Genomic DNA, 16,831 nt, shown 5'->3' on the forward strand with positions numbered 1-16,831 from the left:
ACCTAGTTTGCCAACAGGGAGGAAAAAGAAAAAAACAACACACAGAGAAGAGATTAAACTTGTACAAATCACACTTATCTCTCCCTTGTTTATCATAACTTTTCCTACCATATTTGCTAATGGCAATAATAATAATCTCTGCAGAAGAATTATGCTTGGGCTTCTTGCCCAGATTCCCTTCTTGTTCACCAGGCAGGGAAGTCATTTTATTACTTGGTGACACCAAAACTTTGCAGGAGGGACCCCATTAAGATAAGTTTTGACAGCTTGCTATGGAAGATGCTGGTAGCAAAAAGAAGAGGGATGGAGGAGAGCCTTTAACTTGGGAGAGACAAAAAGCAGTAAATCCCCATTATATTTGCCAAGAGGGGAAAGCAAAGAAAGCAGCAATTATGAATGAACACGCAATGCAGCAGTCCTGCTCACAACATGGGTGTGTTTTCCCAGGAAAGGCAAGGAGCAATAAGGCCAGGTGACAAGGAGTCTCCCCAGGTGACTTGCTCATGCTTGTGCAGAGGTGGAAGCGAACCCTCACTCTCCAGAGCCCTGCTCTGTAGGTCACGTTCCAGATCATCCTTCCCTCTATAAATTCAGTCTTCTACTTTTAAACTCATGTGCCCATCAAGTCAGATTACAATTAAGACTCCGCAAATATGGCAAAATATATTCATGAACATCTGTTTGAATAATGAGCCTGAATTTGCTTCGACAGTGTTTGCCCGACCTGGTTTCCTTGCCTTCTGTGAGCGCTCACACCAGCATCCCCTGCTCAAAGACACAACTGCATGAGGGAAAGGCTGCTGCAAAACACTCGTGGAAGCACGGAGATTACTTCAGCTGCTGGCAGACTCCATAAAAAGCAGCTAAAAAAGTCAGAAAGCAAATATCCACTGCACCAAAGCCTGGTCTACCAATGAAGGCTCTAGATGTGGATTTGAATGTTGGGCCTGTGGGGAGGAGATCTGCTGGTGTCCTTGCTTTTCCACATGGCACATCCAGATGCAGAGCTCCCTCACCTCACTCGTGTTTCTGTGCTACTTGGGCACCCAGTGGTGCTAACTCCTAAAAGAGAAGCTCAGAAGATGTATTTTGAGGCTGCCACAGGCATGTCATTTATGTTCGCAATAAACACAGACCACAGGGAGGGGATTCAGCTCTCACGACAAGGCGGTGTTGCAGGAGGCTGTACTTTACTGAGGTTGGCACAAAGCACTGCCCATCCAGAGGTTATCTTCAGCAAAGGAACAACTTTTTGTAACTGCTTGCCCAACTGTCATTACTGTAGGACCTACTAATATGCATCTCTGCACTCGCGTCACAAAATGTTAAAGTCTCTTCCCAACTCTAGGAAGCAGAAGATGCAGCAGGGGAGGAGGCACTTCTGCTAGGCTGGAAGACAGCATCACTTCAGACAGCACATGCAGCAATAATGCATAAGCACAAAGGACAGACGAAGAGAACACAGCCGCTTCCAGGTAATGGAAGTCTAACAAATGAAAACAAGCTTCCATTAGTCCGTTGGCATGAACATCGCTGGCTGGGAGTAATTAAATGGGCTTGGTACATACTTTTTGATCAAGAAGAAGGGTGTTGTTGTTTCCATACCCACACTGAACCTAAAACAAGGACTAGCAGTTCAGAACTTACCTAGCAGAGAGAGAAGAGCCTTGGGCATCCACTTACCTATCCCCTTTCCTTCAGCCCTCTCACTGACTCTCAAAAATCTCTCCAGTGCTGATGCTGCCAGCAAGACCCGAGAAGAGGTGTTTTTCTGGGGCATGGTTGTGCCCAGCACCATGACAGTGCAGCTAACCAGGGCTGTAAGAAGTGCAAGAGGCTGAGGAGGGGAAAATCATATCCCCAGGTTGAAGGGCATCACATACATCTTCATTCCCAGGATCCCGCATTCACTTTGTGGGACATACCTGCCCTGCACTGTGGCAGTGTGTGGAGGAGGGTGGCAGCATGCAGGCTCTCTGCCATGAGAGCACCTTCCTCCCCCAGCCAATGGAGTCGGGGTGCTCACTGGAGCTGACAAGGCCATACAGAACCCATTCAGTGTTTTGCATCCTCCGAGAAGTGAAAAACAGGAGGTGGCAGTGTGGTTTTTCCCCCCTGCTTTCTGGATGCTCGGGTTTCTGACAGGTTTCTCTGCGAGGGGCTACCCAAAAGCTCCACAGAGCTAGAGTGTCAAATGCTAGCACTCAGCGCTTAATTTGTGGTGCAAATCCTGTCAAACTCGATTGCGTCTCTTTGCCCCTCCAAGGCATCCCAGGCCCCCTCCACTTCTGCAGGGGGGGCGAGGCTTTGAGGAACGGCTGAGTGTGAAAGGCAGGATGCACAGCGTATGCTCCAGCACCAGTCGTGCCCCTCTCCTCCCTCCTCCCATCCACTGTCTGCACGCAGAGCGGCCAGCAGGGAACACACGTTCATTAATTAAGGTTTCTGGAGTATTTGAACACTCCACACATCATCATGCCAGGAGAAGAGTGATGGCATGAGCATCCAAGCAAGAACTGTTTGGGTTAAGGGACAAGGGAGATGGGGACAGAGGTGCTGCTGGCTGGCTGGGAAGCATCCCAAAAGCACAGAACCCTCCATAGGAATTTACTATACTCATTTGTACCAAACACCAAGGTACCAAAGGAGAAGGAGCCTTATAACAGTTGGGATCAGGCAGGGTTGAGTGGGAGCCCATAAAACACATACCCCTGTGATAGGAGAAAGTCATCATGGTGGAAAAAGGAAAGTAGAGAATGAGATAGAAATAATTCAAAGGAAAAGAAGCAGAAGAATACAGAAAGCAAAATTCCAAAATATAACTACAGTATGCATTTAATTTACATGTTAAAAACATTTCTCTTTACCCCACCAATTCTTTTTTTTTAGCCAAAAAAAAAAATCACTGCAGGATCTCAGACTACTTTTCTAGCTACAACAGCAGCAAAGCTCTGAAAGACACTGCTCAGGGGAGTGCATCTACCTGAGGCACTGCCTTTTCCTGCAAGGCTCCTTTCCTACCTTCCATGCAAATACCAGCACTTGTGGCTATTTATGTTCTCAGGAAAGCAGCAGCCTGGGAGGAGGCAAACTACAAGAGAGGAACACAAAAAAATATAGGGATGAAGGGGAAAATGAACAGAAAAGAAGATAGCAGTTTTTCCAGCACTAAATTTAGATGAAAAAGCAATAGAAATGGTTTCCTTTCCTTACCTTCCCTGCATTTTTCCCCATCCTTTTTCTTATAGTGAAAACTGAAACCAATGTCAAAAGAAATTAAAAATCACCTGTCCCACTTCTTTCTCCTACCCTGGCCATTTTCCATGGGAAGAAGGAAGTGAAAAAAAGAACATAATGAGCACTTCTGTGAAAAAGATTTTTGGACTAAAAAAAAGCCATTTTTCATCAACACATACAGCTGAAAGAAAAACTCAGACCAGCTCTGCACAACATACTGGAGACATAGGCTAACCCCAAACCCACAATTGTTTGTTTGTCCTCAGCAAAAGGAAAACCCAGCCCCAGCATGAGTGCATGTGTCTGTACCAGGATTAATCAGGCTAGCATGGCTAAAACCAGCAGGGACACCATGCTGGAAAGGACACTGCATACTTTCCTGACAGCAGCTCACAGCAAGACCTGTGCTACCATGTCCTCCCTCTGCCCCTTACTCTTGCTGAACAGAGTGGAAGCAGCAATGCCATCACACCCTCCTTTGCCCGGGCAAACAAATCCCCAAAATGCAGAGATTCAATGCTACAAGCTCATCCAGCAGGTAGCACAGCCCCTGCTCCTGGCCAGGAGCAATAGAGCAGCTGACGTACACAGGGCTGCTGTCAAAGGCACACATCTCTGTGAGGTTTATTGGCTCTCTACCTCCTGTTTTCTGGGAGGCAGCCAAGATGCAGGAATTTGTGAGCTTGCTAGCTCAGCATTTCTGCCTTGCTGGCATGACGTCTGCCTTCTGAGAAGTCTTGTGTCCACTTGTTGGTTGCAGGGCCGATGTCCAACCCCAGGTCTTGTGAAGCTATTGTATCATGGCTTACCTTATGGTATGGATCACGGGATCAGAACCCCAAATTTGTTAGGGAAAGAAGCCTGTACATGAAAGGGATCTACACATTCTCAAATAGCTGAGTGCATCTGTTTCTGCTATACATTTAGCATGTAGATGCATACAGAAGATGCATAAAGCATGTACAGGAAAATGGCACTGTTTCGTCTGGATCTTCATAGTAGATCAAGGGGAACAGAGGCTGGTTCTCAGTCTTCCTAAAGCATGGTGGTCCAGCAAGAGGGAGCAGAGGAGATCTGGCACAAGGAAACATCTTCACATGGAAGAGAAGATTTCATGGAGGAACCTCTGGCCAAATTGCTTTTCAATTCCCATTTGGGGCAAGTACTGCTGCACCTCCAGGCAGCAGCACTGCATTTCCCTCATGCCGCCTACTAACCTCCTTCCCACCCAACTCCCCCAAATATTTTTGCATTAAAAACTCTTACCCACCCCAATTTTTCTCCTAGCCAGCCTTTACTTCACCCATGAAAGCACAAAAAGAAACTGAGCTCTGATATCCTGCTGCATCCTCCTCTTTATCCCCATCCTTTTCTCAGCACAAGATGAAGAGTAATGACCTGAACCAACCCCAGCTTAAGACAATGGGTGTCTGGGTATTGACTTCAATGGAATTTGGATTAATATGGGATTGCAAAATCTCCAAAATGAATGCAACTGTAATGCTGTTAAAACAATGGCTGAAAGGTCAGATGTTCCTGAAGTTAAAGGTTTCCCTTGAAATTAAGTAAGCCACGTTGCACATCCTGCATTGCCTCTGATTATACCTTTGTAACAGAAAATGAAAGAGAATGCTGCATATCTGAGGACAAAACCCAGGAATATATAACATCACGTGTGCAAAGCAAATGTTATGAGTATAAAGATGAAGCTATCCACCTCTTTCTTTATCCCCCAGCTGGTACCGATATCTTGTACACTGCAATGCTTTTTGTTCTTGTGCTTTTCTTGAAAAATTAATAAAGAAAAAATGTTAGAAGAAGACAGCACATGTAGAACAAATACTCCTCTGACAACAGTTATTCTACAACACCATAACTCAGAGAGCAGCAAACCTGGCCTCAACCTCAGCTCTATGCACTTTTCAGCCTCCTTTTAAATTCACCAAAGGCCAGGCAAGCAAACAGCAAGGTGTTGAGGAATATGCCATTAACAGCATTATTAGTGACCCCTTCTCTCAGAGCTCTGTCCCCATACAGGTAATGTCTTTGTGCGTATTATTATCCCAACTGCACAAAAAAAAAAAAAAAAAAAAAAGACTGAACCTGTCTCCAGTTCTAATCAGCACACCCACTAAATTGAGATTTCTGACAATAATTACAGTTGTCCATTTTTAGATTAGAAATGTTATCCAGAAACCAAGTACCCCACTTCATACTGAAGGCAGCGAGGGGTGGTAGCTTGGAGTAGTTCTTTCTCCAGCTCTGGTGATGATGCCATGATAATGCCACCTCTCAGCCTGGTACCACAGCTTATTCTGCAGCCTCTTGTGGTCTTGGGGGGAGATGCATAAAGTCTCGAGAGGAAGCAGGCAGCCACTGTTTCCACTACTTCCCATGTTTTAGGAACTGCATATTTTTCCCAGCACTTTTCAGGGAAATCCTGGCTACATACAGTTTGGCTTAGGCACAAGGCTATATTTAGGGATGCAAATAAACAGCTGAAGGTCCATTTTTAATTTTCATTTAGATCTAGGATTTATATTTTATTTGTTAATTTTGCTTTAATCTCCTTGTCCTTCATTACTCCCTGACTTTCACAGCAGGGGAGAAGAGGGACACATGGAGGAGGGCGAGGAATAGGACCCAATGGGAGCAGCGATGAGTAAGGTACTGAAAGAGGGAAGAGAGTGAGGGGGAAAGAGTATTGTTGACAGCATCTGATCCTCCGATTAATGTATTTCTAAGCAGATTAACCGAATCCCAACTGCTCTGTGCCAGGTTTCTTCCTAAGCTCCTCTCTCCCCCATGTAAACAAAGAGACATTTCCTCTGAGCAAACATCCAGCATGCTGACCAGAGCTCTGGCAGTACCCCTGCCAGGCAACACGGGGCACAAGAGAAGAAAGGGGGGAGTTGTGGGTCAATGGAGACCCATGGAAGCTCTTCATGTTTAAGCACAGTTTGTGCATTCTTCCACCTCCTCAGGGCTTAGCATGACTCCTGACTTGTCCATCTTCAGGAAGCGTGGAAGGATGGGGGTGATGTAGGATGATGAAGAGGCAATGGTGCTATTCTGGTCTAAAAGGCATATGGGAACTTGTAACCCTGTTACACTTCGCTTATCCACAGCTACTCTCCATGGCATCCACACAGAGAGGAGGGAGAAGAAATGTGGGTGAGAGCATCCCCAGAGGAGGTGGTGTGAACCACTGAACACAACTGACCTGCTCCTGCCCTGCCCCACCAACACCTTCACACTGACTCCATACAAGAAAGAAACATTGCTGTTTCAATCCAGGTTGTTGGAGTATTTCACAGTAACTAACTGGCCAAACTCCTACAACCCTACATCACTGTCCTGTTTTATAGAAACTTTTAAAGTAACTGAGCAAAAAATAGACTTTCCCAAGATCACGGGGCAGGTCAGTGGGAGAGCCACTTTCTAGATTACATCTTTGTAGGTCACAAGATTTAAGCATCTTTCTAGGTCATGAGATCAGCCTTGGCTGAATAGGTCTTCTCAAATGAGACTCCAAATTTAGCCTCCAAGTTTATGACTCTGGACCTTGTGAAGCAACCCCTCTGTTGGTCCATCTCCAGCTTTGCTCCCTGGGGGTGTGTGCACCATCCCTGCAAGCAACAGCCGTAGTGGTCACGGGACACTCCTGCCTGTCTGCCACACCACTGAAGCCTTTAAGCATGGCATCATTGCCAAGCCATCTTTGAGGAGAGCTTGGAAAGCTGGGAAGACCTCCTGTCCCCTCTCCCCCATTACAGCTCCTTATTTTGTCAGTGCAGATTTCTTTTTGGCACCCTGCCTTCATCTGAGCAAGAAGTGGCTGAAACACTCACAGACACACACCCCCACACACCTCCTTTGACGGAGATGAACTACCCAGAAAATGGGCAGATTTTCTTCGTCTCCTACCAGGGAAGGAAAGGAGCTCTCATAATGAACATCCAACACAGCACAGCGGATGAAACCGCTCAGAAAGAACAGGATTTGCCATTTGCTCAGCTGCCCATCCCGCCCTGCTCAAGTCACAGTGAGAGCTTTAAAAATTAAGTCAGAGACCCACTAGAACTAAAATGCTGGCTTTGCCACACAGTGACTGTTCCTAATATAAATTCTCCCTGAGAAGGCTCCACCACACGCAACTTTTAAATGAAACACTTCAGATCTTATTGTACTGTACAGCACGGTGTTTTCCTACTGATGCCTTTTCATTAAGAAAACCATAAGAAAAGTTCTGTGCTGCAAATGGAAGGGGAGATTGTGACTAAACAAGAATATACAGAGTCAATTAAGGCTGTAGGGAAAAGATAAGGGCAAGGGGAAAAAAAGCAAATGAATTTATGTTGCCCAAGGCACTGAAGGGAATAAGAAGGGATTTACAAATTCATCAGGAGGAAAAGAAGCACCAGAAAGAAGGTAGGTTCATTAATAAATGAGGATGAGGATGAAATTAACAGTTAAGCAATGGCTGAGCAGCTTTTTTAAATCTGTCCTTAGACAGAAGAATAAAGAAAGGAAGTTTTGTCTAGAAAAGGGGGGAGGAGGAAGGAAAAGGGGAGCAGAAACAAGAAGAACTTGAAGAACGACATGTCTACAAACCAAATAAAGCTAGCAACACCATCAAACTTAATCCAGAAGAGACAGAGACATTTTTGAGAAGTCTTTTTCACTTCAGCAGAACTATTACAGGGTTGAATGTTAAGCAATCTATATATATAAGCACATGCATAAATGTATGCAAGATCAGGAGCCTAATTTGTTACGGCAAACCATTGACAAACGTATTATCCCAGTGACAAATAATCTGACAATTTACATTGAGCTGAGGAGGTTCCACAAAACCAACCAAAAAGCAAACATAATAAAGATTTTCAATAAGGAATAGAGTTGGCAATGTTTAATTCCAAGTCGATATCTATCCCTAGTGAAATAATGAAACAAATAGGGAGTCATTAAGAATCTAAAGAATAAAACCACTTGCAATACACAAACAAAAATCTTTTGCTTTTTAATACACATGCATAACTAGCACCCAGAGGGGAGGCAGTAAGAGCAGCACCTTCAGGATTTAAATGAGTTGATATTACCTCACTGCATCAGTTCAGCCAGAACAAACAGTCCACAGATCCAAGAAATGGCCAGAGGTACCAAAAGAAAATGCACTTATTTGGACTGGTCTTATTAAACCAGTGTGAAAGGAAGCCAACAGTTACTGTCCATTATGTTTGCAGCTGATGCCCTACATAGAAATTGCAGATGTAACGAAAGAAAAAGAAACAGGCCCTTGCCAAAAAAAGTTCCTTAAAATTAAGCATGTGTGGGCAATAGTCCGAAAGTTAAAGCAGGGAGTAGCATGAGTGAGAAAGGGGATGATTTAATCTAGACCCAACCAAAACAGAAAAATGCAGGTAATGATCCTAGAGAGCAATGGTCCAAAAGATGCATATTCAGCAGGAAGGAGAAAGCCCAGAAGCTGTATTGTACTCTGAGATTAGAGAAAATAGCAAATAAAAAATCTTGATGTGTTTTATCAGCAAAACAGACTTCTGCAGTTTTGGGTAGTGAAGAGAGGGGCATCTTGCAACAACAGAGGGAAGAAGGAAGGAGCTTTAGCACCATTTCATTACAACTAGCCCAAGGTTTCAATTTTGTTCAAGCCATCAGGTTTTCCTCAGCAGAGATAAGAGACAAGAAGAGAGGGAGGAGAGCAGAAGATTAAGAATTAGAAGATCTGGAAGAATTTGGGAGGAAGATCAAGAAGGGTTAAACATGCACAGCTGACTAAGAAACAATACCAAGGAAGCGAAGTATAAAACGAACTTGATCCATATGAGTACTACAGAATGGGAGGAGGTAATAATGAGCGAGGAGTTAAAATATTAAACTGGAAAAAAAATAAAAATAATAGACTTTATACCAGGAAATAAATTGACCACATTCTAATTTTCACTGATGAAAAATAAGAAGTAAACCAAAGGAAAGAAGGGGCACAGGTGCTGTGAGTGCACCCAGCAAGAGCATTTTGCAGATCCTTTCCCTCTCTCCTAATCTTTAAACTGCCTGAGATTCCAGGTCCCAAGCCCCAGTGGCATTCTTGGTTGCACTGGCTCATCCCTTCCTTTTAGGAAAAGCAGAGGTTTTGCCCAGTATATGAGTGTTGGGCAGAATTCAAGCCCCTGCTGAGGCAAAGAGCCTTGCTGGGTGTTCCAGCAGCTTTGGCTCACCTCATGCCTGTTGGCAACATACATAGTTATGTAAAAGAGATACTAAGGCTCTAAAACCAGTAGTCATTATGGTTATTAATACAGTGACACACAAATCCATAATAAAGACCTTGTGTCCCTAGGGAGGTCATGTTCCCAGATGCCTGCTGACCACACGGAGAGCTGGGAGAGGGGCACAGCTTCCAAATTCCTCTAAGCACTACTATGCTGCATAAACAGACCTGACCTCTTCTCCTGGATGATGATGAAAACGAGCTTCAGGTAGTCCCCACAGAGCATTAAATCCATGGAGAGACATCCTCAGGGTCCTATATATTTTTTTCAGAGACAAATCAAACCCCAAAGGACCTTCACTTAAGCTGCTGCAAAATGCCTGTGTTACTGCAGGCAGGGGGAAGGACAGAGATGAGTACTCGAAAGCACCACAGCTTGGTGGTAACTCATTTGACAAATTTGGCTGCTCGTTAGTCAGGATGAAGGACTGCTGTGTTACAGGCTTCCTCCGTCTTTGTCCACTTACTGAAATAAATAGGTATAACCTGTCCAAGAGGTGTCTGCTGGAGGTTAGCGCACTTAATATCCTTATTATACTCATTCCTCATTTTCTGATGGCTAAATCCTGGCTTGCCCTGCCTTCATACGCTGTAGACCCCAGCAGATGGGATGCATATGTGCATTCCTCTCCATGTAATTCGGGCAGGGCCAGAAGCAGCGCAGCGTTAATTGCTCCTGGGTCACCCAGTGGCTGCAATACTCAGCTGCACCCCACAGCCCCGGAGAAGCAAGCTCAGCTGTTGGTGGGCTAGGACTGAAGGAAGACCTGCCTTCCTCTCAGTGCCTGGCAGAAGCACTTCAAGCACTGCAATGCTTTTATCCAGCAAGCACAGAAATGCCTATACAGCTCGCTTGCCCCACCCAGAGGCATTTTGCTCGCTGCTGTGCAAATACCAAAGTTTTGCAGCCCCCAAGTGCTGCAGGAGACAGGGGCAGATAACAGCCAGGTCACTGAATTAAACCCGAGAAGCGGCAATGACAGCAGCGAGGGAATCCTACAGACCTTGACAATTATCAGGTTCAGGCCCTCTGGTGCCTTTCTTCGGTCGCTCGGAGTTGTGGAATTGATCTGGAAACCACTTTATTAATGTTCTTTCTCTTCCTCCCCTTCTCCCCAAGCAGTATCATCATTTATTAATTTATGATTAAATGAATTATTGATTCTCGCTGCACCTGCAGTATTCGCCATTGTCCTTCTCCCCCCGAGACAGCTTTGACTGATGTGAGAATGGCAAGATGGCAGGGAGACAGAAAGAGAGAGAGGAGAGGCTCACTGCAGAGTAGGGCCTCAGACACGTGTGCTCCCACCAAAGTGCTGGGCTGCAAAGGAAGGATGCAATGCACCAGGGCACAGCCATGGGACCACCTTCTCAGAGGGCCGTGGAGGTAAAAGAAAGTGCAAAGCCAAATTGCTCCCGATAAGGATGGAATGAGTAGCAGAACTATTCATAGGCATTCAGCATGTGGGAAGGTATTAAAAAAAGAAGGGAAAAAAAAAAAATCTGACCCAGAGAAGAAGCTTTAGTTTTTATTCAGAAAAGTCAGGCTGCAGTTCTTTGAATACTTCACTGAAAAAAAAAAAACCTTCCAGGCTTTTGGCTTTTGCCTTGCAATTACAATCAACAGATGGTGATTATTTCACAGGCTGGGGCATCTGGTCAGCTCCTAGCCAAACATAAATAAAAGACCTTTGCATGATTTTATCGGGCATGCTGGTCCAGAGACAAAAATGAGCTTGGGAGTAAAAGAAAAAAAAAAAGGTAAAAGACATTTAAAGTTCCCTGTTTTGCATGATGTTTCCTTTTGAAGAAAAAAGGATGGAAGGTGGGGGGAGAGAGGGTATGACTTGCTTGAATACAAGCAGAATCTTTACAGAAATGTGCCCCTTGCACAGATGATCACTGCTCAGCACTCAAAAAAGCGATGGCAATTTCTGAGCCAGAATCTCCCTGTCATGAATTAAACCTGTCAAATCCAAACCTGACTCTTTTATCTGGGCTGCAAAGCCCAGGAAAACCCTCGCTATTCCTTATAGCATCTTTCCCCCAAGCATCGTCATGTGCTTCTACCTAAAAAGCAAGGCAAGTTTTACTACATTCAAGACAGAAATGCATCAAGATACTGTTCCTGCTTTGCATCAATAGTGAAAAAGGAGAACAAGGCCACTACTGGGAAACATTCTCTCCTGAGAGCCTCCCTGGCCAGAAGAGCTGCAATACTCACCTTGAACTGACTGCATAGAAAATGCAGTCCCGATTTTGATCCTTCCTGCAGTCTTCATAACCCCATAAATCACTGTCCACCCCTACACCAAGCAGCGTATGCTGGCTTTGTGTGCATGACCACTGCCCATCAAGAGGATGAACCCACAACACTCAGGAAGATCTAAAGGCAGCAAAGTCCTCCTTTAGGGAAGTGCCTTGGATGATGTGCACAGAAGTTTCAGAGTCCTCATCATTACTTTGCACAATGGGATGATGGCTGAAAATCAGCAAGGCACTCAGCCAAGGAGCAATTTTGTAAGGAAAACACAGCAAACTCTTTCTGCTCCTGCCTTACACATGCCTCTGGGTTACTGAGCCATCATCCACTAAATTAAGAACCTGTCCTGTCCCAAAGTCACAGCCAATTGTGACTCTATAAGCCAGCACCATGGGGTGTGCCCGGGCTGTCTTGACCTCTCCAGCAGCTTGCGCAGAGTCCTAATCCACCACTTGCCAAGGCATGAGCTCTGCTTTCAGGAGCAGCACGAGGAGATAGATGAGGATCTCCTCCAGGTCTCCCACTATCACAGCTCACGTCGTGACATGCCGCTGAATGGTTTCCGACTCCCTCCTGGGGAGAACTGCCGGAATTTGGCCATTTCATTACATGCTCGGCAGGACTCCACGAGAGAGTGGAATTAGCTGCCCGATCACTAGCTGAGGAGGGAGAGGGACACCCTCCAGCACAATTTATATCAAAAGGCAATGGCAAAACAGGGCCCGAGGTGGGGAAGGGGTATGGACATGTAATGTAGGAGTGAATTCTATGCAAAGGACACACATAAGCTGTGGGATGAAGGAAGGGAAATACATTACACTCCACACAGAGAGGGAACAAGCTTGGCTCAGAAATAAAAGAGCAGCACGCTACCCCACTGCCTCCTATTAAACTGATGAACTACATGGCTGTGCCCAGAGCTTCTCACGATAAAAAGGTTCATTTCCTTAGAGAAGAAGGCTTTGACCTTCTCGACCTTACTGGGCCTGCGTGCGCTTACCCATTTTAATTTCAGATTAGCATCTCGCATTTTTGGTACCCAAGGGATTACTGTTTTCGCCTGTGCAGCAACTGCAGTTCATAAAAGTATCGGTTACCCTCCCCCTTGTTCGCAAAATCAAGGCAGATCTGACCAGATGGCACATGCTCCTGCGCTCTGTGTCAGGCTGCATTAATTCAGGGGAAATGAACTCTCCTCCAAAACTATATTTATTTCAGACACCGCCTTGCCCAGTTGCTGGGCTGTCCTCAGAAAGACCTAGAGCCAGCTTTTGTGTTTTTTTTTTTTTTTTTTTTCTTCTGTGTGCTTAGCAGGGAAATAAAGGATGGCAAAGGCCTTGTTGGAGGTCTCAGCCAAAGCTTGGTGCCTGGTTGTGGGGTCCTCCGAGGTGAGCTGAGGCATGCACCCTCCTAGACAGAACTGATAGACAGCTAGGTTGTGGCATCCCATAGCAGACTCATGCCTGTCCACAGTGATCGATGTCCCATTTTTCAAGAAGGCTGCATTATGCTGCCATGGTAGGATCAGAAATGGGCTTCCTGCATGCAATAGAGAAAGGCAAAAGCTGCTCTGAACTGGTGGAGGGTGCACAATTTAAATTCTTATCTAGATCCAGCTCTTTGTCAGGCCATATTTTGTGGGGTTTGGGCAAAGCATTTCACTTACTGATAGCTTTGGTCATGCTGCCCATTGATGGCCCATTTCCTCCTTAACCTTCTGCTGAATAATTGCTGGAGTCAGGATAATGTGCTGGAAAGAGAGTCTGATGGGGTAAGAAAATGCCTTTTTTCCTCCCTGTAAAATGTTATTTACCACCTTATATAGCACATGTAACAACACCTAAGTGCTATACTATAATTAGTAAAATCATGCAGAGAAACTGTTCATGTGGATAATGATACTTTGCGTCCTCCCATGTGGGTAGTTTAAGGTTGAATTAATTCGTGTTTGCCCAGCTTTGTGAGATCTGTGGAAGAAAGGCTATTGTTATGCAAATAATTATTAATAATGACTCCTCCTGTGCTGTTCCCCATTAAATGTGATCAATGTATAAGTAAAAGGGTATTTTTCTCCTTGCTGTGAGACAAACCTTGTTCCACAAACAGACGCCTTGGTGTCCATGTAGCTGGCAAAACAGGAGAACTGTGCAGTGAGGGTGTTTTTCTGAGACTGAGGGCTCAGTTTCTGGATCCTCCTTTCTGTGCTACAAGAAACACTTCTGACCCTGGAAGTCACTTGGACAAGCAGTCACACTGCCTACTCAAGGCAGCAAATTCAGACACAGCTCACAAGATCTCTACACGGAGGCAAGCCCATGCAGAGGGAAATTCAGACTGCCAAAAAACATATAATTTGACCACAGGTGAACAATTTTCTTCATTTTACAGGCTGAAGCACAAATACCTATGACAATAAAGCAGATCCTAGAGGTATGAGTATACAAAAAAAAAAAAATCAAATCAAATCCTACAGTAAATAAGGACAAATATCTAACAAAGACACTTTTTAAGGACACCAGGGTCACAGTACAATTCAGACACGAAGGGTTCGGTATCACAACCTCAGTCCTTTGGAGCAGATATGCAAAACTGCTTCACAGCTGAAAGCTGTCAGAGTCCCTGAGATGTCTCCCACTGTGGATGAAGGCAGAACCATGCAGAGTAGGTAGGTAAGGAAATTTGTGTGAAATAAGGCTTCTCCCAAGGTTCAGGGTTTATCATGAGCCACACAGGGATCACACCAACACAATATTTGCAGGACTGTTGCATGACCGGGTGCCTCTGAACAAGTTCTAGGAATGCAGAGGAAGAGAAAACTGGCTGTTACCATAGCCTTTTTTTAGAACTTCATTAGCCCTGTGGTTCATAAAAAAAATAATTTTGTCCCCGTGCTGTACAAGGCTGCTTGCAGCTAGGACACATCAGCATTACGGTGCTATTTCCACTTGGGAAACAGCCATCTGTGCAGCAGCTCTGATGCAGCCTAAGCCCTCCTGCACACTTGCTTCAGCAAGGAATTTCTAAAGCAGAAACACAGAGAAACAAGAATTAAATTACACCTTTGGCTCCAAAGGCAGTAGCTTACGTGCACAGGGCTCCTGAACGGGGCAGGCTCTGATAGAGGTTAATGGTGTCCCCTCAGGCAGCCACCTTCCATCACCAAACATCATTTCTGCAGGGCTCCCGCTGCACCAAAGCTCACAGAGGCCTTAGGCAAGACACAAGGTAGTAAGGCTGGAGATGGGCATCTTCAGCAGCTACAGATGCTAAAGAGTCTGCAGCCAGAACCTAGCTCTGGGGTGGGGGGGTTGAGGGCCACAAGAGACAGAGGTGGTGCTTGCTTATCCCCTTGTAGTTCTGCAGATGCAGTCCAGGTAAGCATCAAGGAAAATGGATTTGTGCTATGTAAGTGAGCAGGTCTGAGGTGACGGCACTGCTGGAACTGATGTGGCAAAAAGAAAGTCCTTCTTCTCCAAGATATTTCTCTGCTACCCTGCTTGCACAGTGGCTGTGATTAATAGATGCCAACCGTGCCACAGACGGCCCAGTGTTCAGATGTGTGCCCTTCCCCGAGGCCCCTGGAAGAATGCACATGTGTGTTTGCATGAGAAATACGGCTAGTCCCGCTGCTTGCGTAGGCCTGCAGATTATCAGTCACCAGTCCAGGGCACAAACACATGCAGACGTCCACCCACAATTGTCCCAAACCTTCAGGAAACTGACCAAGGTATCGTAGAGGAAGGATGCTGGGGGTAGCTCCCAGGAAGAAATGTGTGTGTCCTAAGCCCTGTAGAGCAGGGAGCCGATGTCTGAGGACTCCCTAATGATCTCACCAAGCTGATAATAAATGTGCTAGAACAAGTCTTTTCAAAATGTGGCAATTTAACCTAAGAAAGCTCTTACTTTCTGTGTCTATTCCAGCTGAGGGAAAGTCAGATCCCTGGGTAAGGTTTCCAGCCACTGGGAATGATGGCTTCATGTTCTGCTACACACGAACTCCTTCAGTGTTAACTCCACCTTCAGCCTCCCAAGGCAAATAAACAGCATTAAACAGGGTGGGCAGTAAAGACGTGTATTACCAACATTTCAGGAAGGTGTTTCAGCTGTTCATTTACACATGGATTTTTATTTCTTTCTGAACAGCTTTTCTTTACTCTGTTTCCCCAAAAAGTTGGTGTCACTGGGGTATGCTGCAGTAGATCACAGCATAAAACATCTCTGATTACTGAGGACTTCTCCAAACGGGCTTCTCTAAAGTTTGGGGTCAGTCTTCAAAACATCACATTCCCCTGTAGGAAGTGGAGATCATAGGGCACTTGTGTCAAGGATGAAATTACACACTTCACTCATAAGAGAGAGGCAGCAATATTTTTATTGATATAATGTAGAGATCTAACAAAGTTTAATAATAAATAACACAGCAACTTAACAAAATTCGAGATGGCAAGGAACCCTTGGTTATTTACTGCACAGAGGACAGGGTAGGTCAGACACATCAGGGAGACCCCCCTGTTGGGTCATGAGGTTCAGAGCGGACCCCCTTGCTTTCTAAACTCCTTGAACTGAAGAGGTAAGGAGCCCAGGCGTGTCTGAATCCACTCCTAGTTCCAGACAGCAAAATGGGAGGCTAGCATGGGAAAGAACACAAGGATGATAAGTCCAGGCAGGTGACAAAAATTGGAGTTTCACCTTTTTTTTTTTTTTTTTTTTCTCTTGGACCCACTTGCCTAGAGCAGCAGAGAGTATATTTTCTTCATTGGCAATTAATATGTTTGAGTTTTTCAAACGGCAGCAAAGAAGTCATAACTGGGATGCAGCCAGCCTACAGATAAATCTCAAGGTTTTCAGTTTATCATCGCAGGCAAAGATGCCATTAATGATCATGCATCACGCTGGTAAATCACAGAAATGACGCAATTGCCAGGGTCACAACAGGACAGCTACTTTCTCAGTATTCTGGCTAAACTTCTTTCAAAGAGAAATAAAACATTTCCTAAGCAACAGTACATCTGAAGCCTGATTCCCTATAATTTCTCAGG

The 16,831-nt window shown here is 45.1% G+C and overlaps 1 protein-coding gene across 6 annotated transcripts in view; it reads right to left on the reverse strand.

The window, feature by feature from the left end:
* Positions 1 to 16,831, reverse strand: part of IGSF11 (immunoglobulin superfamily member 11) — a 94,833-nt gene that overhangs the window by 22,206 nt on the left and 55,796 nt on the right. The window contains exon 1 of one of the 6 annotated variants that reach the window (XM_068697718.1): positions 9,698 to 9,868. The exons of 3 other annotated variants lie outside the window; for them this stretch is intronic. In XM_068697718.1, the coding sequence (XP_068553819.1) occupies positions 9,698 to 9,764 (67 nt within the window). In that variant the 5' untranslated portion in view covers positions 9,765 to 9,868. Of the gene's footprint in view, positions 1 to 9,585; positions 9,869 to 16,831 lie in introns of those variants that run through there. 2 more of the 6 variants (XM_068697737.1, XM_068697727.1) reach the window with 2 other exon arrangements.

The sequence above is a fragment of the Anas acuta genome, chromosome 1 (genome assembly GCF_963932015.1).
Source record: "Anas acuta chromosome 1, bAnaAcu1.1, whole genome shotgun sequence".
NCBI lineage: Eukaryota > Metazoa > Chordata > Aves > Anseriformes > Anatidae > Anas > Anas acuta.